The sequence below is a fragment of the Capricornis sumatraensis genome, chromosome 4, assembly GCF_032405125.1.
Source record: "Capricornis sumatraensis isolate serow.1 chromosome 4, serow.2, whole genome shotgun sequence".
In the NCBI taxonomy this organism is placed as follows: Eukaryota; Metazoa; Chordata; class Mammalia; order Artiodactyla; family Bovidae; genus Capricornis; species Capricornis sumatraensis.
This window is the reverse complement of record NC_091072.1, coordinates 164,126,015-164,153,486: the sequence shown is the minus strand read 5'-3', so window position 1 is coordinate 164,153,486 and position 27,472 is coordinate 164,126,015. Positions and strand designations below refer to the sequence as shown.

The 27,472-nt window shown below is 48.5% G+C and overlaps 1 protein-coding gene and 1 pseudogene across 6 annotated transcripts; one reads left to right on the top strand and one right to left on the bottom strand.

Moving 5' to 3' along the window:
• Positions 1-18,313, bottom strand: RABL2B (RAB, member of RAS oncogene family like 2B). 6 transcript variants are annotated; one of them, XM_068970202.1, is made up of 9 exons: positions 18,009-18,078; positions 16,324-16,462; positions 5,416-5,445; positions 4,225-4,304; positions 3,629-3,708; positions 1,910-2,021; positions 1,478-1,575; positions 1,058-1,141; positions 1-878 (listed from the first exon to the last, which is right to left on the bottom strand). In XM_068970202.1, the coding sequence occupies exons 2-9, from the start codon at positions 16,428-16,430 to the stop codon at positions 792-794; spliced, it is 678 nt and encodes a 225-aa protein (XP_068826303.1). In that variant the 5' UTR covers positions 16,431-16,462; positions 18,009-18,078; the 3' UTR covers positions 1-791. The 6 variants fall into 6 exon arrangements, with proteins under 6 accessions (XP_068826303.1, XP_068826304.1, XP_068826301.1 ...); XM_068970203.1 differs by having other exon boundaries at positions 1,478-1,572; XM_068970200.1 differs by lacking the exon at positions 18,009-18,078 and adding an exon at positions 18,240-18,313 and having other exon boundaries at positions 803-1,141.
• LOC138078838 (glucose 1,6-bisphosphate synthase-like) lies at positions 17,450-26,824 on the top strand (annotated as a pseudogene).
• Positions 26,825-27,472: the final 648 nt, after the last annotated feature.

Genomic DNA, 27,472 nt, shown 5'->3' with positions numbered 1-27,472 from the left:
AGCATTCTAGTGAGCGACAAGTCCTGGAGATAAATGGAAAAGGCGGCAGGACGGTTCTCAGCAGCCCTCGCCACCCAAGGAGGCTCCACATCAGTCCTCAGAAAAATGGCGACAAGCCTATGTTGAAACATGGGTTTAAAAGAAGCTCCCTAAAGCCCCTCGCCTGCCCCGCACACCTTGCGTGTGGCTGCACTGGCCCCTGGTGCTCACAGCAGTGATGCCTGCGGGCCAGTCTGCGGCCAAGCCAGCCACCTGCTGTCACTTGATGCTAACAGCAAACTTGGGCCTGTGACCTCGGCCTCGCTGTTCATCAAAGTGCTGGCCGCACCCAGGAGAGCTCTAGAAAAACTTACAGAACAGCTCTCTGCTCAAAATCATTCTTAAGATGACCGGCTTAGTTGGGAGCCTAAAGAGGAGGAAAGTCAGGAATTAGAGATCATGCTCTCAGTGGAAATGCGGTGAACAGGCCCTGACATCAGCTCTTGGGGAGGGGTGAGGGAAGACCCCCAAATATCCTTGATGAGACACACACAGAATATTCCGATTCTCTTTACTGTCCCATGCCCTGGAGGGTCCGTCCCTCCTTGGGCTTCAGGGTCTGCTATGGGCCTCACGCCTGTTAGTGGCAAGTACTGAAGGGTCAGCTTTCCCGGGCCACGGAAGTCAGGGTGGGGGCTGCAAATGGGACAGCTGGGTTTGTAGGTGGTGTGGCAGGGAGGGCCTGGGAGAGCGCCTCCCCGGAGAGCTGAAGCGCTGCCGGGGGAGGTGGGCCGTGAAGAGGGCCCCTGTGGTCACGAGGGAGTCGGGCTCTGGTGGCGGCCCGGCTGCTCTTTGTCCGGCATCTCCTCCTCCTCCTCCTCCCGCTTCAAGTCGATGTTCTGTGAACAAGCGGCAGGTGAGGTCTGGCCTTGCGTGTGCCCAGGTGAGGCTCCGACACCTCCGGGGCCATGCCCGCGAGAATGTGCTGCTTGCCAAGCCGGGTCTGCGGGGCTAGCTCTGCACCCCTACAGGGAGAAGCTGTTCTCTCGACGCCACCTGACATTTGTGCTGGACCTACCTCCAGCTCCTGCAAAACCTCGTCCATGAAGTCCCGGGAGTTCTGTTTGTAAGACACGGCTAGTCGAATCGCATCACTGAAGAGCTGCGGTGGTGGGAGGGGAAATGGGGCTGTGGGCACCACTGGCCGGGGCTCTGCCCGCCCTGCGCCCACTGGCCCAACGTCATCAGGCGTCCACACAATACTCCACCCTGAAGTCAGCACCTTTTCCCCGTCCCCTGACCCCATGCTGGTCAATACGCCTTTTCTTCACCAACCTCCCCTTCTGTCGACACTCACGATGACCCCTTCCTGTCGCTTCCAGGGCCCCCAGCAATGCCATCCTCGCCTACAGCCCTGAAGCCAGCCCTTCTCCCCAGCACATCCCCGGAAACGCCAGGCCTCCCACCTCCGCAGACTGTCCCTGCAGCCTCCCATTACCTTCACAACGTTGGTACCGTCAGCAGCCGAGACAAAGTACAGGGGCAAGGAGAACTTCTTGGCAAAATTGAAACTTTTTTGGGTCATCTTCCTGTCTGCTGTAGAGAGAAGGTAGGACATTGGCCTGTCTACCAAGGGAAAAGGAGTTTTGAAGGGTAGGTCACTGGAGGTCCCCATTCCAGGAAGTGGGACAAGCAGGGACAGTCAGCAGACACGTCATATAAAGAGCTCATTCAACTGGGATCTGTGCCTCAAGGAGGCAGGCTGGCTCACGTGGATACTACTGCAAGGGGAGTGATGGCAGGCCGCCAAGGGATCTATTTTGGGAGGAACAGATCTACTGGTGGTTTGAGGGCCAGGAAAGGAGGACGAAACGTGTGATGGTGGGCTCCCCCGTGAATTGCTGGCACCCAGGTGTAGGGGTGGCCTCACCATCGATTTTATTGGCCACCACAATGCATGGAATCTCCGGCCTGAACTCCCGCAGCTCTGTATACCAGGTGCTGAGATTCCTGTACGTGATTTTCCTCTGCACATCAAATACCTGAATCGGCAGAGGAAGGAAGTCAGCCCAGGTGCATCGATGTCTCTGCACATCCCCACAGCTGACACACACACAAGCCGGCAAGCACGGGCTTGGGAACTCAGACCACAGACCATTCTGAATGTGGCCGCTCCAACCACAAGCGTTACCCACACTTCTCAGAGAATCCCTCCAGAACCTTCAGCTTGTCACCTAATTTACCTATTTCAACCAAAGAGTATCATTTTACTTATTGTACCATTGATAAGTCTGTGAACATCGAAAGTTTGTTGTTTTTTTCTTAGTCTAATTACTGCCTATCCATTTTTTAAAAGCTCTTTCATGATAATCTTAAATGTTTGCAGAATACCCTTTCAGTTGTTTTACCTTTAATTATAAACTGTTAATTTTATATTTTAAACTTTTATAAAGTAACTTTTATTATTTTACAGCTAATCATTTTATGAACTGTTTATAATTTATACTGTTTACCTATTTTAAAATATCAGCAAGAAGCATGAACACTGACTAGCTCTAAGGGCGAGGAGGCCAGAAATCCTAAGATGCTTCAAGTGGCCGCTACAAGGATCCTGCCGGCTCCTCAGAGGAACTCCCCAAAAGGTCAGCTGCCTGCCGCCAAGCCACCTCCCAGAACAGACTAGCAGGTCCAAACTGCCTCAGCACAACCATGGGTTGAGAGGGACAGCCCTGTGCCCTGCTGGAGTGGCAAGTCTTCCTTCCCGCTGACACAGCCCTTCGCGGAAGCAGCCATGCCTGGGGCCGGGCGCCCCCCCGCACGGCGGCGGGCTCCAGACAGCAGCTGGCCGCCTGAGGCAGCAACAGGCCTGCTGAGAGGCTCTTGTGTGGTACCCCCAGGCCCAACTTCAACGAAGATCATGTTTTACTGAATTTCCAAAAAAGACGTCTTCTACAATATGCTTTTAGTGAAACCCTGGGATCCGCCTCACTCCTGCTATGAGCACCGTCAGACCTTTTGCCCAGGTCTGGTTTCCTGAGCTTCCTTTCCTTGTTTTGAGCTGAGGAGGCACTGGTTAGGCCGAGCAGCACAGCCTTCGCTGTTTCAAAATGACAGGCAGAACCCCACCTCCCTCTGGGGCGATCAGGTCCCACGTGGCCAAGGCCCCTCCAGCAGGCTGGGGCTGTGAGAGGCACGGGCAGACACAGGCTCGCAGGCAGGCTGGCAGGCCAGAAGCGGGCCACGGGGGCTGAGAGGCGCGCGTCTCGGGCAAGAGCCCACGCCTGCCGGCCCGGCCTGCCCCGTCTGCCTCGCCCTCGCCTGCTCCTTCCGTTCTGTCCCTGCACAGGTCGTTGCTGTTTAGCCAGGAAATCGTGTCTGCCTCCTCTGCCACCCCATGGACTGTAGCCCGGCAGGAACCTGAGGACGCCCTGAACCTGCTCCTCCTGGAGGAAGGGTCGCTCCACACACCCCCTTCGCCCTCACCGCAGACGAGACGCAGGCCCAGGCAGGCTCTCACTCAGAACCTCTGCGGTCCGAAGCCCGCCCTGACCCTTGCCCCGGCACCCAGCCCTGGGGAGGGGGGCTCAGGCCCTCCCCGCTCCCCCTCAGGCCAGGCCTGCCCGAGCCCCGACTCCCAGCAGGCCCATACCAGGACGCAGGCGTGGGCCTTGTGGTAGTAGGAGGCGTGCATGCTCTGGAACCGCTCCTGGCCTGCCGTGTCCCAGAAATCTGCAACAGGAACACAGCGCTGACTGCCCGCGGGGCGGGGACGCGCAGAGCCCGGGCGGAGCACCTCCGCAGCGGCCGGGCGGGCGGGCAGGCGCTCCGCTCACGGCGTGCGGGCGGGGCGGCCGAGGGAGACGGGGGCAGGAGGCAGGAGGACGCAGACAGCAGACCCCACGAGGGGCGGGCTCGGCGCCCGCCCTGCCCCGCCCAGTAAGACCAGGGCCCTCCACCAGCAAAACTAGGCCCAGTTCCCAGGAGCGCCCACCACAGGCAGACGCGTGGCCTGGCCAAGGGGGAGGCTGTAGCCCCGCCGGAAGGCAGACCTCCGTGGAAGGCGACACTCGGCAACACCTGTCATCTTCCTGACTGAAGAGCACCGGCACTGGGCCTCGTGGGCTGCTTCCTCCCCTCGCGCCGAGCGCCCCTCCTCTGAGCCTGGGGCCTCGGTCCCGCCGCCTGACTCTCGGCCTCCGGCCCTCCCTCCCGAGAGCCGCGGCGGCTCAGCGTTGCGCTGCTCACCCACAAGGACGGTCCTGCCGTCCACCGAGGCCGTGTGCTTGTACAGGGTCAGGGCGTACGTGGACAGCTGCTGGGGCTGACTGCGTTTAGGTTAAGGAAGACAATAAAGAGACATAAGAAAGGTGCTGGGGGTGGTTGCTGGCGTGACGGAACGGAGGCTCCCTCTCCTTTTTTAGAAAGTTATTCAGATTTTAAACTGAATGAGTGTTGCAGACAGAGGGCCAACCTGAACCTCACACACCACGGGCACAATCCCCATGAAAAGTGAAGGGCAGGGGAGGCTGGGGTTGTGTCCTGGCCACCTGAGAACAAGGGAGTGCACGGAATGGGCTCTTACAGAGCAGCTGTCCGAAGCGGCATCCGTAGTTGCAAATGCCACTGTGGATGCCCCAGCTCTTTATGGATGGGGCTCTTGCAGGCAGAGGGCAAACCCAGCCATAAGAAGCAACCTAACAGTTCCAGGGAAAACCAGCCTCCTCCTCAGGCCAGACAGCTAACTGACAAGCCGCTTATGAACTGCTGTTTGTGTATGAAGCCCTATCAAAAAGCATGGGGAATTCGAGTTTCTCAAGTTGCAAGAAGCTGTGTGGTCCAACCGTCAGCGTTGGGTGGGTGAGTGCACAGAACTGAGGAGAAGGCGAAGTGAGATATACTCAGACTCTGCCCTGGGAGCCTGAGGCCCAGGGCTCTTCTTACCCATAGTTCTCAGTGGGCTCACTTGGGACGATGTTTACAAATCATCTCAGTTGTCTCATTCCAAACTCGCATAATAACGACAGTTCAGGAAAGGAGGGTGGGGTGGCAGATCCTTCTTCAGAAAGTTGATTCACACCAGAGAATTTTTAAATTGTAGCGAGCTCAAGCTCTGAGGTCAGAGATGTTAAGTGACTTAGCCACTGCCAGAGCTACTGAGGAGGAGGTGGGGTGTCAGTCCAGGCATCGGACGAGGTACGGTTAGCCATTCCACTGCCTTCCTAATATAAAGCAAATCCAGATGTGAGCAAACTTCAGAATAGACTGCAGCACGCCATGTAGCTCAGCTGGGGAGAGATCAGCATGAAAGAACCGTCTGCACTTGCTCACCTGCCCCTCCCTGGACCCCTAGAACAAAGCAGGGGCAGGGGCGTAGGGGGGCTGAGTCGGCATGGGAGCGGAAAGGGCCACCAGGAGCATTTCAAACTTGAAGGATACAATCCATCCATGAGGAACCTCTCCATGAGTCTGTAGGGAGAACGTGCGAGGCGGTCAGCCGCATCCCTCGGCGCTCCTGCCTCTTCCTCACGCGGCTGCACCGCCCAGGGGCGGCTCCCCCCAGTTCCTTCCTCGGCTACAAGCTGCTGCACCGCCCAGGGGCGGGACGCTTGGAAGCCAGCTGTGGCTCCCCCCAGTTCCTTCCTCGGCTACAAGCTCCCTGCAAAGGACAATGCCCAGGGACCACCCATCCACCCTCTTCCTGACTCGGGCTCAGTTCTTGACACCCTTTGGCTGTCACACTGACCAGCACCCACAGGTGCTTTTCCTGTGAGCAGGGACCCCAGTTTACTCCTTTTAGGGAATAAACAAACTGTGGTACATCTGCAACAGGGACTACCACTTAGCAATAAAAAGGAACAAATTACTGATCTACCCGACAATTTAAACGAATCAGAAGGGTATTACGCCGAGTGAAAAAGGCCACATGTCATATAACTCCTTTTATACAATGTTGCCAAGACGACATCACTACAGAGATGGCGTATGTTAGCGGAGGCAGGGCGGGGCTGGTAGAGGGTGAAGTGGGGTGGGCGCGGTGCAAACACGCAGCAGGACCGCGGCCTCCACCGTGCTGGGATAGCTGGGTATCTCGACTCCAGTGATGCTACACAGATCTACACGTGATGAAATGACACAGAATTATACACAGGCATTGGGCGAGAGCTGATTTCCTGCACTTGGCCTTGTACTCTGGTTACGTAAGAGCTAACCAATGGGGACGGCAGGTGAGGGACACACAGGCCCTCTCTGGGGACGGCGGGTGAGGGACACACAGGCCCTCTCTGGGTTCTCTTTGCAACGTCCTGTGAATCTGTTCTTTCAGAATGAAAAGGTAAAGAAAAAACAAACAAAGAAACAAATCCCCTCACAGACTGGGAGAGACACGTGCAGTGCCAATCACTGATAGAGAATCAGTACACAGGAATCATGAACAGCTCTGATGCGTAAGAGGACACACTTACACCTGGCCCTAAGCCTATGAACAGGCAATTCAGATGAGCGGCTGACAAGACACATGAAAAGGTGCCCGATCTTGTAATGATTTCATGCAAATTAAAGACAGTGAAGTCCCACACTCGTCCGTTAAGAGTGACAAGACTGAAAAAGTCACATGACAGCCACAAAGCTGGGGATTTCGTGAAGCAGCAGAAATTCCTATACTGTGCTGCAGCAGTGAGAATCTACCACACTACTTTGGAGAGAAAATGGGATAACTCAAAATTTGAGCTAATGCTAAAACTGGGCAGTTTCACCCCAGCTGTGCCCAAGATGATTTGTGCCCAAGATGATAGGCGTAAAATATTCACTGCAGTACTGTATCTAATAACCTAAAAATGATAATTTTTCATAACTGCTCTTCAACAGAACAGACAGATACAATTTAGTACAAAAAAGTAAAAAAAAAAATTCCTGAGTGCCTGCCATATGCTGGATGCTAGGCTAGGCACCAGGATACAACGCTGAACAAAACAGATGAAAATTCCTGTCTCTGTGAAACGTACATTCTAGAAGGGAAGACAGACAATAAACACACTCTTAAAATATGTATGGCCATGTCTATGGTCAATGGATTTAGAACAAAAGCATTACTGCAATTCGGTGGGGCAAAGGATTGTTTTTGGAGAAGGAAATGGCAGCGCACTCCAGCACTCCCGTCTGGGTAACTCCACGGACAGAGGAGCCTGGTGAGCTACAGTCCCTGGAGCTGCAGGGTCGGGCGTGACTGGGCACCTGAGCACACGCATGCACAGAGGGCGCCTCAGCAGTAGATGCTGCGGGGACAGCTGAACGCCTGTGCACGGAGACGTAAACCTTGAGGACACTACACAAAGTGCGGCAACAGGAAGTTCAAGGGGTCACTCCCTCAACTGGAAACTGGAAACAACAGCCGGAACCAACCATCTCAGAGCTCTGGAACCCGACTGGACTCAACAGCCAGGAGCACGCTAGATGCAAGGCGAGGGCTGGCCTCGTGCAGAAGAACGGCACGCACAGACCAGCAGCAGCTGCGCACACCACAGGCCCGCCCAGGCGCGCAGTGCCCGGTGCGCCATGCGTCTGGCTGGCAGTGGGGACTCTGTCCTCAGAAAGCCTGCCGCGCATGCTGTTATCAGCTGGCAGATCCCCAAGGAGCCAGACCTGAGCTCTCTCAGGCTTCAGAGGTTTCCCCTGCAAGTGCTGGAAATTTAACAGGGTAGGACTATCCCGTTTTTTCTTTCCCATTTTGGAGCCAAATATTTAAGGAAATTTTTATCAGGTCACTGTCTGAGCACAGATAATGGAATAGAAATATCAATGACCACACATAATGAGGAATAAACACTTTGTAAAAAGTGTGGAAAAGCTACAAGCAGACACTCGAGCCCTAAACAAGCAGAAACCAGCCATACCCAAGGAATGGGAATATCTGAGTTTCAAAGTCGCCACTGGAGAAGGGAATGGCAACCCACTCCAGTATTCTTGCCTGGAGAACCGCACAGACAGAAGAGCCTGGAGGGCTACAGTCCATGGGGCTGCAAAGAGCCGGACACGACTGAGTGACTAACACATAGACAGTCACCACGGTAAAACACTCAGAATGCCTAATTCTAAACCGGAAGACCACAGAGAGTACAACCAGGAAGGCAGTCTATACCCATGGTAAAAAAGGTTTGACAGAAATAACACCTGAAGAGTCCAGATACTCGACTGTCGAAGCTCTTAGAGCAATCACCTTAAGTATGCTCGAAAAGCCAAGGGAAGCCACGGACAAAGAGCTGACGGAAACTGGAAAGCGCCGCATGAGCAGAACGAGAGCATTGACAGAGACAGGAAATACGAAAAGAGACCGGTCTCTGGAACTGAAGGGTACAATGATTTAGGTGAAAAACTCACTAGAGGGTTCCAGCACCACTTGAGAAGGCAAAAAACAGTTCATCTTCAGCAAACTTGAAGGAAAGGCAGTGAAAATCATCGAGTGCGAGAAGCAGAAAGAAAGCAAGTGAAGCTGACCAGTGCCTAAGGATCGCGAGGCATCATGAGTCACCCTGACAGGCGTCACACACAGAGGACAGGAGGGGGTCCTGACAGGCGGCACACACAGAGGACAGGAGGGGGTCCTGACAGGCGGCACACACAGAGGACAGGAGGGGGCCTGACAGGCACCACAGAGGACAGGAGGGGGTCCTGACAGGCGGTGCACACACAGAGGACAGGAGGGGGCCTGACAGGCACCACAGAGGTCAGGAAGGGGTCCTGATAGGCGTCACAGATAAGAGGACAGGAGGTGGTCCTGACAGGCATCTAGAGGACAGGAGGGGATCCTGACAGGCGTCACAGATAAAAGGACAGGAGGGGGTCCTGACAGGCACCACAGAGGACAGGAGGGGGTCCTGACAGGCGGCACACACAGAGGACAGGAGGGGTCCTGACAGGCGTCACACACAGAGGACAGGAGGGGGTCCTGACAGGCATCACAGACAGAGGACAGGAGGGGGTCCTGACAGGCGGCACACACAGAGGACAGGAGGGGGCCTGACAGGCACCACAGAGGACAGGAGGGGGTCCTGACAGGCGGCACACACAGAGGACAGGAGGAGGTCCTGACAGGCGGCACACACAGAGGACAGGAGGGGGCCTGACAGGCACCACAGAGGTCAGGAAGGGGTCCTGACAGGTGTCACAGATAAGAGGACAGGAGGTGGTCCTGACAGGCATCTAGAGGACAGGAGGGGATCCTGACAGGCGTCACAGATAAAAGGACAGGAGGGGGTCCTGACAGGCACCACAGAGGACAGGAGGGGGTCCTGACAGGCGGCACACACAGAGGACAGGAGGGGTCCTGACAGGCATCACAGACAGAGGACAGGAGGGGCCCTGACAGGCACCACAGAGGACAGGAGGGGGTCCTGACAGGCATCACAGATAGAGGACAGGAGGGGACCTGACAGGCGTCACAGATAGAAGACAGGAGGGGGTCCTGACAGGCGTCACAGATAGAGGACAGGAAGGGGTCCTGACAGGCGTCACAGATAGAGGACAGGAAGGGGTCCTGACAGGCGTCACAGACAGAGGACAGGAGGGGGTCCTGACAGGCGTCACAGACAGAGGACAGGAAGGGCCCTGATAGGCACCACAGTGGACAGGAGGGGGCCTGACACGCGTCTCAGACAGAGGACAGGAGGGGGTTCTGACAGTCGTCACAGACAGAGGACAGGAGGGGGTTCTGACAGTCGTCACAGACAGAGGACAGGAGGGGGCCTGACAGGCGTCACAGACAGAGGACAGGAGGGGGCAGAGAAGGTATCTGAAGTAGTAACGGCTAAACCTTCCTGAACCTGATGCAAGACATGGATATACACACCTAGGGAGCGCAACACACTCCAGGCAGGATAAACTCACGCTCTCCGCATTTCAGGCAAACTGTAGGAACTGAAAGACAAGATCGTCCATAAAATAAATTTCTCATCAGATGCCACTGAGACCAGAAGGCAGTGGAAACATAACTGAAGCCCTGAGGGGGAAAAACTGGCAACAAAGAATTCTATGCACAGCAAACTATCCTTCCAGAATGAAAGCAAAATCGGGACAACTCCCAGATAAATATAAGCTGATGTGGCTCATAAGCAGTAAATCTGTCCTAGAAGAGACAGTACAATGAGTCCTCCAGGTTGAAATGAAAGGAATAAACAGTAATTTGAAGCCCTATAAAGAAATAAAGATCTTCAGTAAAGGTAGCTACATAGCAAATATAAAAACAGTACTCTCATACTTTCGGTTTGTAACTCTTTTTTTCTCCTATATGATTTAGAAGACAAATACATAAAACTATAGTTATAAATCTATGTTAATGAACAATTAATGTATAAAGATGTCATATGTGACAAAACAATATAAAGGGAAGAGACAAAGTGTTTGTAAACTATTATAATTAAATTGATATTCAAATACACTGTTATAAATGTTAGATATTAATTATAATCTTCAAGGTAACTGTTAACAAAAAGTTTTAAAAATTATACATGAAAGAAAGAGACTGAAAACAGTATCCTACCAAAAATCAACTTAAAAAAAAGTGTGATGGAGTAATTGAGAGATAAAACAGAAGCCATGTGAAACAAATAGTTAAATGGCAGAAGTAAATTCTTCTTCGTCAGTAATAACTTTAATTACTGTTGTTGTAAATGGAAATAGATAAAACTCTCCAATTAAAAGTGAGAGACTGGCAGAGTATATTTTGAAAATACGTACCAAGTACGTGCTAACTGTAAGACACTTGCTTTAGATACAAGGTCAAAAAGAGGCTGAAAAAAAAAGGATGATAAAAGATATTCCCTGCAAACAGTACTCAAGAGAGAACTAGGACGGCCATACTCCAGCCAGACAAAGCGCACTTTTAAGTGACAAATGTTACAAGAGATGAAGGTCGTTATATAGCGACGAAAAATTCAATCTGTCAAGAAAACGGAAAAGTTATAAACATATATGTAAAGAACAACAGAACCGTTCCAAAATAGATGAAGTCAACACTGACACAACTAAGGGAAGACATAAACAGCTGCACAATAATACATTAAGGTTCCAAGGCCCCACTGTCAGTGATGAACAGGACAGTGAAGCAGAGGCCTTGAACTACACTGTAAACCAAGCAGACCTGCATACACAGCATGCTCGATCTAACAGCAGTGGAACACACATTCTTCCCAAGGGAACTCAGCTTAGGCTACAAGAATGTCAATGAAAAGACAAAGTATCTTTATGAATAAGTATCTTTACAAATAAAATGGAACGCAACTAGAAAAACAGAAGGAAAACCAGACAATTCACAAAAGAGCGCAACATAACTGTACATTTCAAGGTCGTAGAGATGAAAGACCAAACTAGGCTCAGAGCTAGCAGAAGGAAAGGGGTAACAGAGACCAGAGCAGAGAGTCGCAGAGTACTGACCAGACAGACAGCAGAGAGCGTCAGGGCAACTGGAAATTAGCTCTCTGAAGAGATCAACATCAACAACCCTTTAGGCAGACTAAGAAAAGAGAGAGCACACAAATGATCAAAATCAGCACGGAAAGCTGGGAGAGTAACATCAGTCTCTCAGAAACGAAGAGGCTGCAGGCGAACGCCACGAACTACCGCATGCCGACAAGCTGGGTAACCCGGAGCGAGTGCACACATTCCGAGAGCCACGTGCGCTTCCAGGGCCAAAGTGAACAGAAAATCCGAGTAGGCCTACACCAAGTAAGGAGACTACATCAGCACTCAAACACTCCCCGTAACTAAAGGTCCAGGACTGAATTACTTCCCTAGTGAATTCTACCCACCGTTTCATGAACACACACCAGTTCTTCTCAAACTTTTCCCCAAAACTGAGGGAACACTTTATAATCCTTTCTATGAGGCCAGTGGTACCCTGATTCCAAGACTAGATGACACTATTAGAAAAGAAAACTACAGGCTGATATTCCTCGTGACTTTAGTTGTAAAAATCCCCCCAAAATCCACCAGCAGACTTCCCTGGTGGTCCAAAGGTTCAGAATCCACCTGCCACGCAGAGAACACAGGCTTGATCCCTGGTCCGTGAAGATTCCATGTGCTGTGGGACAACTAAGCCATGCGGCACGGTGAGCCTGCACTCTAGACCCCACGCTGCGCGACAAGACGAGCCACCGCGAGCAGAAGCCCGCACAGCTCAGCCAGAGAGCAGCCCCTGCTCGCTGCACCAGAGAAAGCCCACGCACAGCAACCAAGGCCCAGGACAGCGCAAAAAAAGCCACCAGCAGACCAAATCATATTAAAGGGATTATGCGTCATCACCAAGGGAGATCTATTCTCAGAATAGAAAGGTGGTGCAACGTAAGAAAATTAATCAAACATATATAAATAGGATGACGGGAAAATTCCACATATTCATCTCAATAAATGCAAACAAAGCAACTGACAAAAACCAAACACCATCTCATGACGAAAACACTCTATAAACTAGGAAGAGAAGGCAATCACCTCTAGGATAAAAGGCCACATAAGAAAACCCCAATGCTGCAAAGAACAATATTGCATAGAAACATGGAATGTCAGGTCCATGAATCAAGGTAAACTGGAAGGGGCCAAACAGGAGATGGCAAGAGTGAACATCGACATTTTAGGAATCAGTGGATTAAAATGGACTGGAATGGGCGAATTTAATTCAGATGACCATTATATCTACTACTGTGGGCAAAATCCCTTAGAAGAAATGGCGTAGCCATCTTAGTCAACAAAAGACTCCAAAATGCAGTACTTGGGTGCAATCTCAAAACCAACAAAAAGATCTCTGTTCGCTTCCAAGGCAAACCACTATCACAGTAATCCACGTCTACGCCGCAACCAGTAATGCCAAAAAAACTGAAGCTGAATGGCTCTGTGAAGGCCTATAAGTCCTTCTAGAACTAACACCAAAAAAAGAACTCCTTTTCATTATAGGGGACTGGAATGCCAAAGCAGGAAGTCAAGAGATACCTGAAGTAACAGGCAAGTTTGACCTTGGAGTACAAAATGAAGCAGGGCAAAGGCTAACAGAGTTGTGCCAAGAAAACACACTGGTCATAGCAAACACCCTCTTCCAAAAACACAAAAGATGACTCTACACATGGACATCACCAGATGGTCAATATCGAAATCAGATTGATTATATTCTTTGCAGCCAAAAATGGAGAAGCTCTATACAGTAGCTGACTGTGGCTCAGATCATGAACTCCTTACTGTCAAATTCAGACTTCAATTGAACAAAGTAGGGAAAACCACTAGACCATTCAGGTATGACCTAAATCAGATCCCTTACAATTATACAGTGGAAGTGACAAATAGATTCAAGGGATTAGATCTGATAGACAGAGCGCCTGAAAAACTATGGCCGGAGGTCCGTGACATCGTACAGAAGGCACTGATCAAGACCATCCCCAAGAAAAAGAAATGCAAAAAGCCAAACGGTTGTCTGACGAAGCCTTTCAAATAGCTGAGAAAAGAAGAGAAACTACAGTCAAAGGAGGAAAGGATATGCCCATTTGAATAGAGAGTTCTAAAGAACAGCAAGGAGAGACAAGAAAGCCTTCCTCAGTGACCGATACAAAGAAATAGAGGAAACCAAGGGAAAGACTACAGATCTCTTCAAGAAAATCAGAGATACCACAGGAACATTTCATGCAAAGATGGGCACAATAAAGTACAGAATTGGTACGGACCTAACAGAAGATATCAAGAAGAGGTGGCGAGAATACACAGGAGAGCTACACAAAAAAGAGCTTCATGACCCAGATAACCACGATGGTGTGATCACTCACCTAGAGCCAGACGTCCTGGAATGTGAAGTCAAGTGGGCCTTAGGAAGCATCACTACGAACAAAGCTAGCAGTGATGGAATTCCTGTTGAGATATTTCAAATCCTAAAAGATGATGCTGTGAAAGTGCTGCACTCAATATGCCAGCAAATTTGGAAAACTCAGCAGTGGCCACAGGACTGGAAAAGTTCAGTTTTCATTCCAATCCCAAAGAGAGGCAATGCCAAAATGTTCACACTATCGCACAATTGCACTCATCTCACACACTAGCAAAGTAATGCTCAAAATTTTCCAAGCCAGGCTTCAGCAGTACGTGAACCGTGAACTTAAAGATGTTCAAGTTGGATTTAGAAAAGGCAGAGGAACCAGAGATCAAATTGCCAATGTCCACTGGATCACTGAAAAAGCAAGAGAGTTCCAGAAAAACATCTATTTCTGCTTTATTGACTATGCCAAAGCCTCTGACTGTGTGGATCACAACAAACGTGGAAAATTCTGAAAGAGATGGGAATACCAGACCACCTGACCTGTCTCCTGAGAAACCTGTATGCAGGTCAAGTAGCAACAGTTAGAACCAGACATGGAACAACAGACTGGTTCCAAATTGGGAAAGGAGTACGTCAAGGTTGTATATTGTCACCCTGATTATCTAACTTCTATGCAGAGTACGTCATGTAAAATGCTGAGCTGGATGAAGCACAAGCTGGAATCAAGACTGCTTGAAGAAATATCAATAATCCCAGATCTGCAGATAACACACCCTTATGGCAGAAAGTGAAGAGGAACTAAAGAGCCTCTTGATGAAAATGAAAGAGGAAAGTAAAAATGTTGGCTTAAAGCTCAACAGTCAGAAAACTAAGATCATGGCATCTGGTCCCATCACTTCATGGCAAATAGATGGGGAAACAATGGAAACTGAGACTTTATTTTCTTGGGCTCCCAAATCACTGCAGATGGTGACTGCAGCCATGAAATTAAAAGATGCTTGCTCCTTGGAAGGAAAGCTATGACCAACCTAGACAGCATGTTAAAAACGAGAGAGACATTACTTTGCTGACAAAGGTCCATCTGGTCAAAACTAGTTGGAACATAAAGAAGGCTGAACGACAAAGAATTGGTGCTTTTGAACTGTGTGTTGGAAAAGACTCTTGAGAGTCCCTTCGACTGCAAGATCAAACCAGTCCATACTAAAGGAAATCAGTCCTGAATATTCATTGGAAGGATGGATGCTGAAGCTGAAACTCCAATATTTTGGCCACCTGATGTAAAGAAGTGACTCAATGGAAAAGACCCTGATGCTGAGAAAGATTGAAGGCAGGAGGAGAAGGGGACGACAGAGGATGAGATGGTTGGATGGCACCACCGACTCAATGGCCATGAGTTTGAGCAAGCTCCGGGAGTTGGTGATGGACAAGGAAGCCTGGTGTGCTGCAGTCCGTGGGGTCGCAAAAAGTCGGACATGACTGAGTGATTGAACTGAACTGAACTGATGAAAACCCCAGAGTTAGCACCACACTCAGTTGTGAAACACTAAAAGCTTCACCTCAAAGTGAGAAATAAGAGGATGCCTGCTTTTGCCACGTCTACTCAACAGAGCACTGAGAGTTCCAGCCAGAGCCCTGTGGTAAGAAAATCGTTAGTGTGAGCTCCATCCTAGGCATTTCACAGTGACAGCCCTGCGCCCACCTGAAGTCTGGGCGCTGAGATGAAGGCTTAAGTCGAGGCTCCTGCTACAAGTTCCTGTTTTGCTTTTCCCAAGGCATCTTTTAAAATAAACAGAGTTGCGGTTGAGAAAGGTTGAATTACCAGTGTGCCCACCGGCAAAGCCCCTAGGGAATCATTCACAGCTCCCTGATTCCAAGGATATGTTAATAACAGATGAAAGTGGAAGACAAGGTGGAGCTCCTGGGATATAAGACTGAACAAGGTATCTGGTCAGGGGCAGAAATGGATGTGTGCCCCACAGCCCCAGACACCGACCAACAGGCTCACCCCCTATGGAGACAGGCGGCTGCACTGCAGAGCCGCGCTCAGAGTCTCGGGCGAGCCCCACTGTGCACAGACGCACTGGAGCTACGAGCGAGCCCATCTCTGTGCTGCTTACAGTCAGTCACCATTTCCATCCACTCTTCTCCGTGAGTTCTTCCAAGAAACTTTCCTCACCACCTTTCTTCAGCCTGCTGCTGGTTATGCTAGTCACACTTCTCACACTTTCCTCTCCCCGTTCCCACTGTCTGCACCTTGAAATCTCTCAGCCGACACACCACATACAGGAAAACCCCAGCTCTCAGCTGAACTGCTCCAGCAGTCTCTGCCAGGACTCACGGGTAAAGCTCACCTCTCTCAGTTCTGACTCAGCCCTCTCCAGCCTCCTCCCCAGACACACACAGCCACTGATGGGAGGCTCCCTTGTTCCCCCATGCCTGGGCTCCCTCACCACACTCACAGAAGCCATGCTCCTCTGTGCCTCTGGAGGCACCGAGGCACAGGTTCTGCCTCTAAGAACCCAGATCTGTTCTGGGCGTGGCTTTGCTCCCCGAATCCTCCAACATACTTGGACTTGCCCACGGCGCTGTCTCCGAGGCAGATGATTTTCACATTGTCATCAGCATCATATTTCTCCTGGTCCAGCTCACAGGGTTTGGCTTTGTCCCTAGCCATCAGCTCCTGGCTGTAGAAAGGGCATCAGCTCACTGGAAAGATCAAGAAGAGGCTGTTGGTAAAGAGATGAGAAGTCCCCTCAACCAAATCCCCTTCCTCTTCCTGGACAGGGGAGACAATGACCTGATGAGAGAGGAGCCCCAGGAAACACTATTCTATTCTATTCACTACCAACCTGGCTAGCACTTGCTGAACCATGGCGCTGTGATCTTGTCCCCAACAAGATCTCCTGCCCCATCTCTTTACTACAGCTGTGCCCAGGATCGCAGCTCCCGCTCCCACCTGGAGAGACTGTTCTAGAACCACGTTGAAGTTTTACAAGTTTTATGTACAAGCATTTGCTCACTTGTAAAGCAGGAGCAAAAATCAATGCCTACATCACATGATCAATCTGAGACATTGTGTGGGCCTGAACAATCATCGCAAATGACGGGCCACACAGCCAGAGGCGTCTCTTCCGGACCCTCTACTTCATGCTTCTCACCTCCACCTCATTCTCCATCCTCCTGAAATCAGTAGCTGTTTTTCCCTTTCCCAAACCTGGCATTCCCAGGCCCTCTTCTCTAGGGTTGTTTCAACCTCTATTAGTTTCAAGGATCTCCTAAATGCTGATGATGCCAAATCTGCATCTCCACAGAGACCGCGTGCCCCTCAGTGCCAGACTCAAGTATGCAGTTGCCTACCAGGTTTCGACTAGCAAACTACTGCACACAGGCAAAAATGACCTGTGAAATCTAAGCCCCGCCCACCCCAAACTCACTCTTCACATTCCTGTCTGTACATCACCAGACAACCAATGCCAGCACCGATGTGTAACATAATCTCTAGCTCTATTCCACTATCCCCAGGTCATCAAGCCCAAATATATTAATAACTTTACAAACATTACTGAGAATGTGCCACAGTCCACACTCTGAGCTCAACGATGCGACAAGGCAGCAGCAGCACCCACACTTAGCCTTTAAATACGGGCAGATCTTGCACAAGAAACGAAGTCAAACTCTACCGTGGCAAGAGCTATGACCGAGGTGCACACAAGGGTGGAAAATACCAACAGGACCCCTCAGGTAGGGAGTCAGCCTTGTTCACCGAGGCACCCTCAACCTCAAGAGCAGGGACTGGGAAGTGGCAGATGCTTAATAAGCATAATAAGCGGCTGCCCCTTCCACCTCCACCCTGCAGCTGGAGCCAAACGCAGCCAAATCTATTGTCGAAGAACTTCAATGCTTGATATTCTCGCGACCCACTGGATAAGCTCTCTTTCACTCAAGCAGTTTTCGAGCACCTCAACCTCTTGGCCAGAATGGGCTCCCTTCGCCTCCCTCCTCCCACCGTTGCCAGAACCACTGCCCCGTTCTTTCCCCCCACCGGGCCCTCCGTCCAGCTGAGGGCCCGACGACGGCCTTGAAGGGGCGCTTCCCACAGGCGAGGCCGCCACTCGCGCGGTTTCGTCTCGGCCGTTCCCGAGCGAGGACGAGGCTAGCGGCGCCGCAGGTCTGTCCGCCCGTGGCCAGCCGCCCTCAGGGCCCCCAGCCGCCCTCGGAACCCGCCCGTCCCGGATTCCCTCCAGTGTCGGACCCTGACAGTCAGCCCAAGGCCCACCGGCCCTCACTCGGCGTCCAGCTCTGCCCGCGTCCCCGCAGCTGCTACGCAACCGCTCAAGGACTGCAGGAGGGCTGCCCGGCCGAAGGCCTGAAGGACCCCGGGAGGCTGGCTCGTGCGATGCCGGGCCGGAGTACCGCCGGTGAACGAGCATCCGGATCAGGCCGGTCTGGGGTTTCCAACTGTCAGAGTCTGGGTGGGCTTCACCTGGGGACTGAGCCAGGATCCGGGTGGCTTTAGGTCTCGGGGAGTGACTGGAACGCGGGAGTCCAGAGTCTAGGGAAGTGGGCCTGAGGCGCGGGGCGGGGCCTGAGGCGCGGGGCGGGGCCTGAGGCGCGGGGCGGGGCCTGAGGCGCGGGGCGGGGCCTGAGGCGCGGGGCGGGGCCTGAGGCGCGGCGCGGGGCCTGAGGCGCGGCGCGGGGCCTGAGGCGCGGCGCGGGGGCCAGGCGTTGGCCCCTGGCAGGCACCTGAGGTTAAGAACAGGGTCTCCTGCGTTGCAGGAGGACTTTTTACCAACTGAGTTATGGGAAGCCCTGAACAACCCTAGAATCTCTATATCCATATGTATACATAGAGGACTGATTGTACAATGGATAATGCAAGCGACAATCTTATAAAACGGGCAAAATAAATGATACAGATCACTAGTTGTCATCCGGTCGAAATAAACCATCAAGTCCACAGGAGAGCCAACTGGAGAATCCACATTCTGGATCAGGTAGTGAGAAAAACATGTATCATCTTTGTTTTCGAAAATATACTGTAGAGATTTGTTGACACCTACTTAAGCATGTATCAGCCTATACATACTCATGTGCACTGGTCTAGCCTATTTCAAGTCCAATCATTCCAAGCATAACCCCCCAATGTGTTGCAATTCTGTCTAGTCATTTGTCTCAATTTTATAGCAAAAGGACAGAAACCCGAGTGCATTCATACCAACCAAAGATGCTAGGACGGCTCAGTCTAACCGGCTGAAAGTACATATTTTGTCCAAATTTCACAAAACGTCATGCCAATGTCCATTATTTGTTTTCATATCTCATTCAAGATTCCATATCGTATTTAGTTGCATTGAGTAGCATCAGCTGCATGCAACAAGTTCTGATAAATTCTTTTTTCATTTTTATTCTGTTACAAATATTTTCTAATTTTCCTTGTTGTGGCATCTTAGATACACCCATCATTTACCAGTGCACATTTAATTTCCAAATACATGTGTTTAAAGTATCTTTGACATTGATTTCTCATTTTGGGGTATGTTTCTCATTTAACTGCTTTCTTCTCTGCGGTCACTCTCTGTGTTTTTTCAGTCTTTTAACTTCATTGAGACTTTCAATGGCTGAGTCAAAGATCTCTCTTGGTAAATGTCACCTTGCACTTGAAAATATATGGGTTGTTTTCAAATATCTTTTGACATTAATTTCTAACATAATTGCACAATGATAATAGAACAGACTTTGTATGATTTCAGTACCTTTAAACCATGAAATTTTTGCATCCAACTTTATGTCCCTGTACGTTCCGTGTCTCCTGGTTTATAGTCTTTGGGAACTTGAATAGAGTCTGTTGTATGCACGCATGCTAAGTCGCTTCAGTCGTGTCCAACTCTTTGCACCCCTATGGACTGTAGTCTGGCAGGCTCCTCTGTCCATGGGAGTCTCCAGGCAAGAATATTGGAGTGGGTTGCCATGCCCTCCTCCAAGGGATCTTCCTGACCCAGGGATCAAACTCCTGCATTGGTAGACGGATTCTTTACCACTGGCACCACCTGGGAAGCCTGAAAATTTCTCTGTCTGGTTGCATCAGGTCTTAGATACAACACACGGGACCTTTCGTTGCAGCAAGGACTTTTAATTGCAGCATGTGGGATCTAGTTCCCTGACCAAGGATTGAACCCAGGCACCCTGCATTGAAAGCAAGGAGTCTTACCACTGGACCTATAAATCTTAATTATGTTGAATTGGTTCATAGCGCTTTTCAGGTCTATTGTATCCTTCTATTTTCTGTCCATGCATTCTGTCAAATTTTGAGAGTTTGGTATTGAAACTCCAACTAATTATCTACTTTTAAAAAATAATTTTAATATACAGTGGAATTGTGTGTAACTTTGTTCTGTATTTTCCAAGTCTCCTGTAAATCTGTTACCATACTTTCATAATTTAAAACGTTTAAAAAATACATTTACCAAAAAAGAGCAATTGAAAAATGGGCAGAAGAACTCAATAGACATTTCTCCAAGGACAAAACGCACATTAAAAAAAACGCCATCAGGCATGTAAAAAGATGTTCAACATCACTAGTCATGAGGGAAATGCGAATCAAAACCAGAGTGAGAAATCACCTCGCAGAAATCAGAACGACCGTCATCAAAAAGAACACGAATGACAAACGTTGGTGAGAATGTGGAGAAAAGGGAGCTCTTGTGCCCGTAGGTGGGGATAAAAAGTTGGTGCTGCCACCGTGGGAGACAGAATAGATATAGAAACCAAACATGGACCGCACGGCCTGGTGCTTCCTCTTCTGCGAGCCTTCTCTGTTCAGCAGCACAGTCTATGCAAGTACATACCTTCTTGGTTTTGCAGTGAGAATTGTGGGGCTCATCTCAAATTACTGACTTGCCTTTACAGCTATACTTGTATTTATTTTATTTCCATATAAGGCACTTTAAAAATGGCCTTTCTAGTGGTATATTTTAGAAAATGTTGAAAGTGATTTTAACATGATACACTAAAATATTTTTTATTTTTAAAGATAATGTCTTTTTAATAATATCTCATGATGAATTTAACTTGACAGTTGAAGCATGATGTGGTAACTATGTTATACTGTTTAATTCACAGACTTAGGAAAATGTTTGATTCTAAAAATATAACTAAGCTGAAAATGAAATTAAATATAACCAGGTGAGATTGCATAGTTATGAGCAGTAAAATACTAGGAAACAGTAACTGAAAATATAAAATTATCTCTCACCAGTGGTCATTCATTATTTTGCTTTCAGAAGCCTAGAAGAAATTGTCTTCATGGTTTCACATCTAGTCTGGTAAATCTGGTAGATCTGGCATTTCTTAGCTTACTCAGTATAACCTTAAATTGCTGAAATAAGTGAATCTAAAGAGCCAAAGGTTTTTCCTGTCTGAGACAGCCAAAGATGAACATACTGAGGATTTCCCCACGGAAGTCTACTGTCCGGGAAAGGGAAATGGAAGTGAAATCGCTCAGTCGTGTCCGACTCTTTGCGACCCCATGGACCGTAGCCTACTGGGCTGCTCCGTCGATGGGATTTTCTGGGCAAAGGTACTGGAGTGAGTTGCCATTTCCTTCTCCAGAGGATCTTCCTGACCCAGGGATCGAACCCAGGTCTACCTGCATTGAACGCAGACGCTTTACCCTCTGAGCCACCAGGGAAGCCCGATAGACTACCAGGTACGCCTGAAATCAGTTTCCACGGGCATTTTATATTCTTGTAGTGTGAGTTCCAACCTACGCTCACCACTGTCTAATGGACATCTCCACTTCCAGCACTGGTCCAATGCTAACCAATGTCAGTGGATACATAAACAGAAAGAAGGCTGCTTGCTCAGGAAAGTTAACTGTGGAGATGCCTAACTACTTGGGGCTGCAACCAAAGTCCCACGCGACGTAGCCACGGCAGAAATATGGCAGGTGCCTCAGAACACCTCCCGCTCAGCGCTGTGGCCCTGCCCCACGCTCCAGCCTAGCCCGGGGACACACCATGCGGAGCTTGTCCACAAAACCAAGCCAGCAGCACCGGCAACAAGCCGATCTGGTACTTTTCTGCCCCTGCTTTTCTCCATCCTGCATTCTTTTGGATTTAGTTGATTTTTTGGTACTATAACTTTTTTCACTTTTTTAATGTTAAAATGTATATAACAAAATTAACCATTTTAACTCATTTCTAAGTGTGCACTTCAGTGACACTAAGAACATTCATATGTAACTTTCAGTTCAGTTCAGTCGCTCAGTCGTGTCCGACTCTTTGCGACCCCATGAACCGCAGCACGCCAGGCCTCCCTGTCCATCACCATCTCCCGGAGTTCACTCAGACTCACGTCCATCGAGTCCGTGATGCCATCCAGCCAACTCATCCTCTGTCGTCCCCTCTCCTCCTGCCCCCACAAAACTCCCAGCATCAGAGTTTTTTTCCAATGAGTCCACTCTTCTCATGAGGTGGCCAAAGTACTGGAGCTTCAGCTTTAGCATCATTCCTTCCAAAGAAATCCCAGGGCTGATCTCCTTCAGAATGGACTGGTTGGATCTCCTTGCAGTCCAAGGGATTCTCAAGAGTCTTCTCCAACACCACAGTTTAAAAGCATCAATTCTTCGGTGCTCAGCCTTCTTCACAGTCCAACTCTCACATCCATACATGACCACAGGAAAAACCATAGCCTTGACTAGACGGACCTTAGTCGGCAAAGTAATGTCCCTGCTTTTGAATATGCTATCTAGGTTGGTCATAGCTTTCCTTCCAAGGAGTAAGTGTCTTTTAATTTCATGGCTGCAGTCACCATCTGCAGTGATTTTGGAGCCCCCAAAAATAAAGCCTGACACTGTTTCCACTGTTTCCCCATCTATTTCCCATGACCACTGTCAATTCCAGAATTTTTTGAGATCCCAAATAGAAACTCTAACCATTAAACAATTGTTCCACATTCTGTCCTCCCCTAAGCACTGCTAATGCTAGAAAAGTAATGCTCAAAATCCTTCAAGCTAGGCTTTAGCAGTATGTGAACAGGGAACTCCCAGATGTACAGGCTGGATTTAGAAAAGGCAGATGAATCAACGATCAAATTGCCAGTTTGATCAACTGGACCATAAAAAAAGCTAGAGAATACCAGAAAAATACCTACTTCTGCCTCACTGACTACGCTAAAGCCTTTGACTGTGTAGATCACAACAAACTGTGGAAAATTCTTAGAGACATGGGAATACCAGACCATCTCACCTGCCTCCTAAAAAAGCTGTATGCAGTCAGGAAGCAACAGTTACAGCTGGACACGGAACAACAGCCTGGTTCAAATCGGGAAAGCAGTATGGCGAGTCTGTATATCATCACCCTGCTTATTTAAGTGCTAGGCAGAGCACATCACGCGAAATGGCGGGCTGGGTGAGGCACAAACCGGAGTCGAGACTGCCGGGAGAAGTATCAATAGCCTCAGATACGCAGATGACACCACCCTGATGGCAGAAAGTGAAGAGGAACTAAACAGTCTCTTGGTGAAAGTGAAAGAGGAGAGGGAAAAAGCTGGATTAAAACTCAGTATTCAGAAAAGGAAGATCATGGCATCTGGTCCCATCATTTCATGGCAAATAGATGGGGAAACAGTGGAAACAGTGACAGACTTTATTGTCTTGGGCTCCAAAAGCACTGCAGATGGTGACTGCAGCCATGAAATTAAAAGACTCTTGCTGCTTGGAAGAAAAGCTATGAAAAACGTAGACAGTGTATTAAAAAGCAGAGACATTGCTTTGCCTACAAAGGTCCATGCAGTCAAAGCTATGGTCTCTCCAATCAGTTCAGTTCAGTTGCTCAGTCGTGTCCAACTCTTTGTGACACCATGGACTGCAGCACACCAGGCCTCTCTGTCCATCACCTACTCCCAGAGTTCACTCAAACTCATGTCCCTTGAGACAGTGATGCCATCCCACCATCTCATCCTCTGTCATCCCCTTCTCCTCCTGCCCTCAATCTTTCTCAGCATCAGGGTCTTTTCCACTAAGTCAGTTCTTTGCATCAGGTAGCCAAAGGACTGGAGTTTCAGCTTCAACATCAGTCCTTCAATGAATATTCAGGACTAATTTCCTTTAGGATGGACTGGTTGGATCTCCTTGCTGTCCAAGGGACTCTCAACAGTCTTCTCCAACACCACAGTTCAAAAGCATCAATTCTTCGGTGCTCAGCTTTCTTTATGGTCCACCTCTCACATCCATACATGACCACTGGAAAAACCATAGCCTTGACTAGATGGACCTTTGTTGGCAAAGTAATGGCTCTGATTTTTAATATGCTGTCTAGGTTGGTCATAACTTCTCTTCCAAGGAGTAAGCATCTTTTAAATTCAAGGCTGTAGTCACCATCTGTAGTGATTTTGGAGCCCCCAAAAATAAAGTCTGTCACTGTTTCCACTGTTTCCCCATCTATTTGCCATGAAGTGATGGAACCAGATGCCATGATCTTAGTTTTCTGAATGTTGAGCTTTAAGCCAACTTTTTCCCTCTCCTCTTTCACTTTCATCAAGAGGCTCTTTAGTTCTTTGCTTTCTGCCATAAGGGTGGTATCATCTGCATATCTGAGGTTTTTGATATTTCTCCTGGCAATCTTGATTCCAGCTTGTGCTTCATCCAATCCAGCATTTCTCATGATGTATTCTGCATATAAGTTAAATAAGCAGGGTGACAATATACAACCTTGACGTACTCCTTTTCCTATTTGAAATCAGTCTGTTGTTCCATGTCCAGCTCTAACTTGCTTCCTGACCTGCATATAGATTTCTCAAGAGGCAGGTCAGGTGGTCTGGTATTCCATCTCTTGAATTTTCCACAGTTTGTTGTGATCCACACAGTCAGAGGCTTTGGCATAGTCAATAAAACAGAAATAGATGTTTTTCTAGAACTCTTTCTTTTTCAGTGATGCAACGGATATTGGCAATTTGCTCTCTCATTCTTCTGCCTTTCTAAATCCAGCTCAATCATCTGGAATTTCACAGTTCACGTACTGTTGAAGCCTGGCTTGGAGAATTTTGAGCATTACTTTGCTAGTGTGTGAGATGAGTGCAATTGTGTAGTAGTTTGAACATTCTTTGGCACTGATTTTCTTTGGGATTAGAATGAAAACTGACCTTTTCCAGTCCTGTGGCCACTGCTGAGTTTTCCAAATTTGCTGGCATGTTGAGTGTAGCATTTTTATGGCATCATCTTTTAGGATTTGAAATATCTCAATGGGAATTCCATCACCTCCACTTGCTTTGTTCGTAGTGATGCTTCCTAAGGCCCACTTGACTTTGCATTCCAGAATGCCTGGCTCTAGGTGAGTGATCACACCATCGTGATTATCTGGGTCATGAAGATCTTTTTTGTATAGTTTTTCTGCGTATTCTTGCCACCTCTTCTTAATATCTTCTGCTTCTGTTAGGTCCATACCATTTGTGTCCTTTATTGAGCCCAGCTTTCCATGAAATGTTCCCTTGTATCTCTAATTTTATTGAAGAGATCTCAAGAAAATGAGCTTACAGTAAAACAAGCAACACAGAAGACACACAAATACCTTGAGAGATGCTGAGGAACTTTGTCTTGGGTTTGACTGTTGGAGTCAAGTAACTAGCGGTTGCAGCAGTCAGAGACTTCCTAACCCCGCTGCTGCAGCCTCTCTTGCTAAAGATGTCCCTGTGTACCTTTTTTCAAAATAACTTCCTACACCTCGTAAGTACCAGATGCAGTCCAGGACCTCAAAGCAGTTGGAGGTGTGATGATTATTGCCCTTTGCAATGGCAAGGACGACAGTAGACAAAGGGTGCTGGGAAACTGGTGTTTAGATCACATCTCATGGTAACGCGTGTGTGCTCAGTCGTGTCCGGCTCTCTGGACCCCGTGGACTGTAGCCCGCCAGTCTCCTCCATCCATGGATGTTTCCAGGCAAGAATACTCGAGTGGGTTGCCATTCCCTTTCCCACCTCATGATAAAGAAAATCAAAAATGTACAGGGGGTTGTGTGGAGCCCTGGAATGGTTCCTGGAATGATAATTTAGAGGGTGCCAGCTTACTGGAGAGAGACCCTCTACAAGACATTTATAAGAGACAAATGGGAGATCTGAAAACACAATGATTTTCACAGGGAATCAAACTCAAAGACCACCATGAAATTTGGTCATGTATCATTTCATCGGCCAGACATGACTATGTGCAAGTTGACTTTGCAAGTGTTTGGTTCAAAGTATCCAGTTCCATGACCAGAACAAAACATCCTGATTCTAAATTTTCCACCACTTAATGCCCAAATAGGAAGAAGAAGAATTGGTGCTGGGAATTTCTCTGAGACTGGCAGAGAAAGAAAATGCTCAGATAAGCTATCCACAGCTTCTGATGCAGACGGGCCGACAGAGGCAGAACTTCGGGAGGATAGTCACTGGAAAGTTTCCACAGGAAATGAGTTAGCAACTTTCTTTGTGGGGAGGGGTGAATATTTGGTTGCTGGAGGAAAAATCAATCAAGAAATTCTGATGTGAATAATTATATATTAGCCACCACAGTCACCTCCAAAATTTTGAATCAATTGCACTTTTTTAAAAATTTATTTTGAAAAAACATTACCAGATTTTAAATGGATTAGAAGTAGGATAAATGACCTAGAAAATGGGAAAGAAATCATTTTTGAACTTTGAGAGTCTTTTGGTTTTCTGTGTGGAACTTCAGTTTTCAATAAAAATGGGGTGAGTACAGCTGTTGTTTTTGCTGAGATGTTATATTAACTGGAAACCATAACTGTAACATTGAGCCAGTAACCCATTAAGGTTTGTGAAAGACAGTCATATTTCCAAAACTTCATATTTCTTGTGTTATGCCCTGACTACCAACAAAACTATATTTGAAAGTCTTCACAATATTGATTCTCCAAAAGAATACCTACTATATTGAGTACATGGGACATTATTTCTTAATATGACAGCAGACAGCCTAATAAGAAATCTGTGCTGCCTGGGAATAAAAATAACCAAATGACTACATTTGTTACCAAACTCAGGTTCAGCCGTTCAGTGTTCAAAAGACAGTAATCAAGAAGCAAGTGTCAGCAGACAAGAAAGGTGTTTTAATTGGAAAAGCCAGCAATTGCGGAGTAGACTCATGTCCCAAGACCAAATCCGAAGATTCTACTTGGCCATGACAGCTTCTACAGGGAAAGGATAATCTTTCCGGAAGGGGAGACACTCTCGGTGATTCGCTGAGGCAGGAGGCTGGGCTCCGCGGTGCTGTGTGCCGACTGCCTGACTCCCCTCAGCTCTTGTCTTGCCTACCTGACCTACCTGCAGGATTGCTAATGGAGCTTTTGGAGGTAGAGAGTTAGTCATTCTTTAACTACTTAATTCTTTATTCTTACTTCTCTTTATCTAGGAAAAGAATAAACAGGTTGACTGAGTTCTTTACAGGTTAGAGGGGAACAGAAACGGGCAAAAGAGCTGCTTTCACATTTGCTTTTCAGATGTCTTCAGACAAGCAGGACAAAACCAATGGTCTCTGTGCAGAGACGCACACGTCACCCAACCAGAGTGACTCTGCCTTACTGAAAGAAGGGTTGGAGAAACTCACTGAGGCTCTTCAGTTAATTAATCAAGTAATCAATAGTTGATCTAAGAAAGAAAGGGACAATTTTACTTGAGCCAATTTCAGGATTATAACCCAGGAGAGAGTCTTTCAGAAAGCTT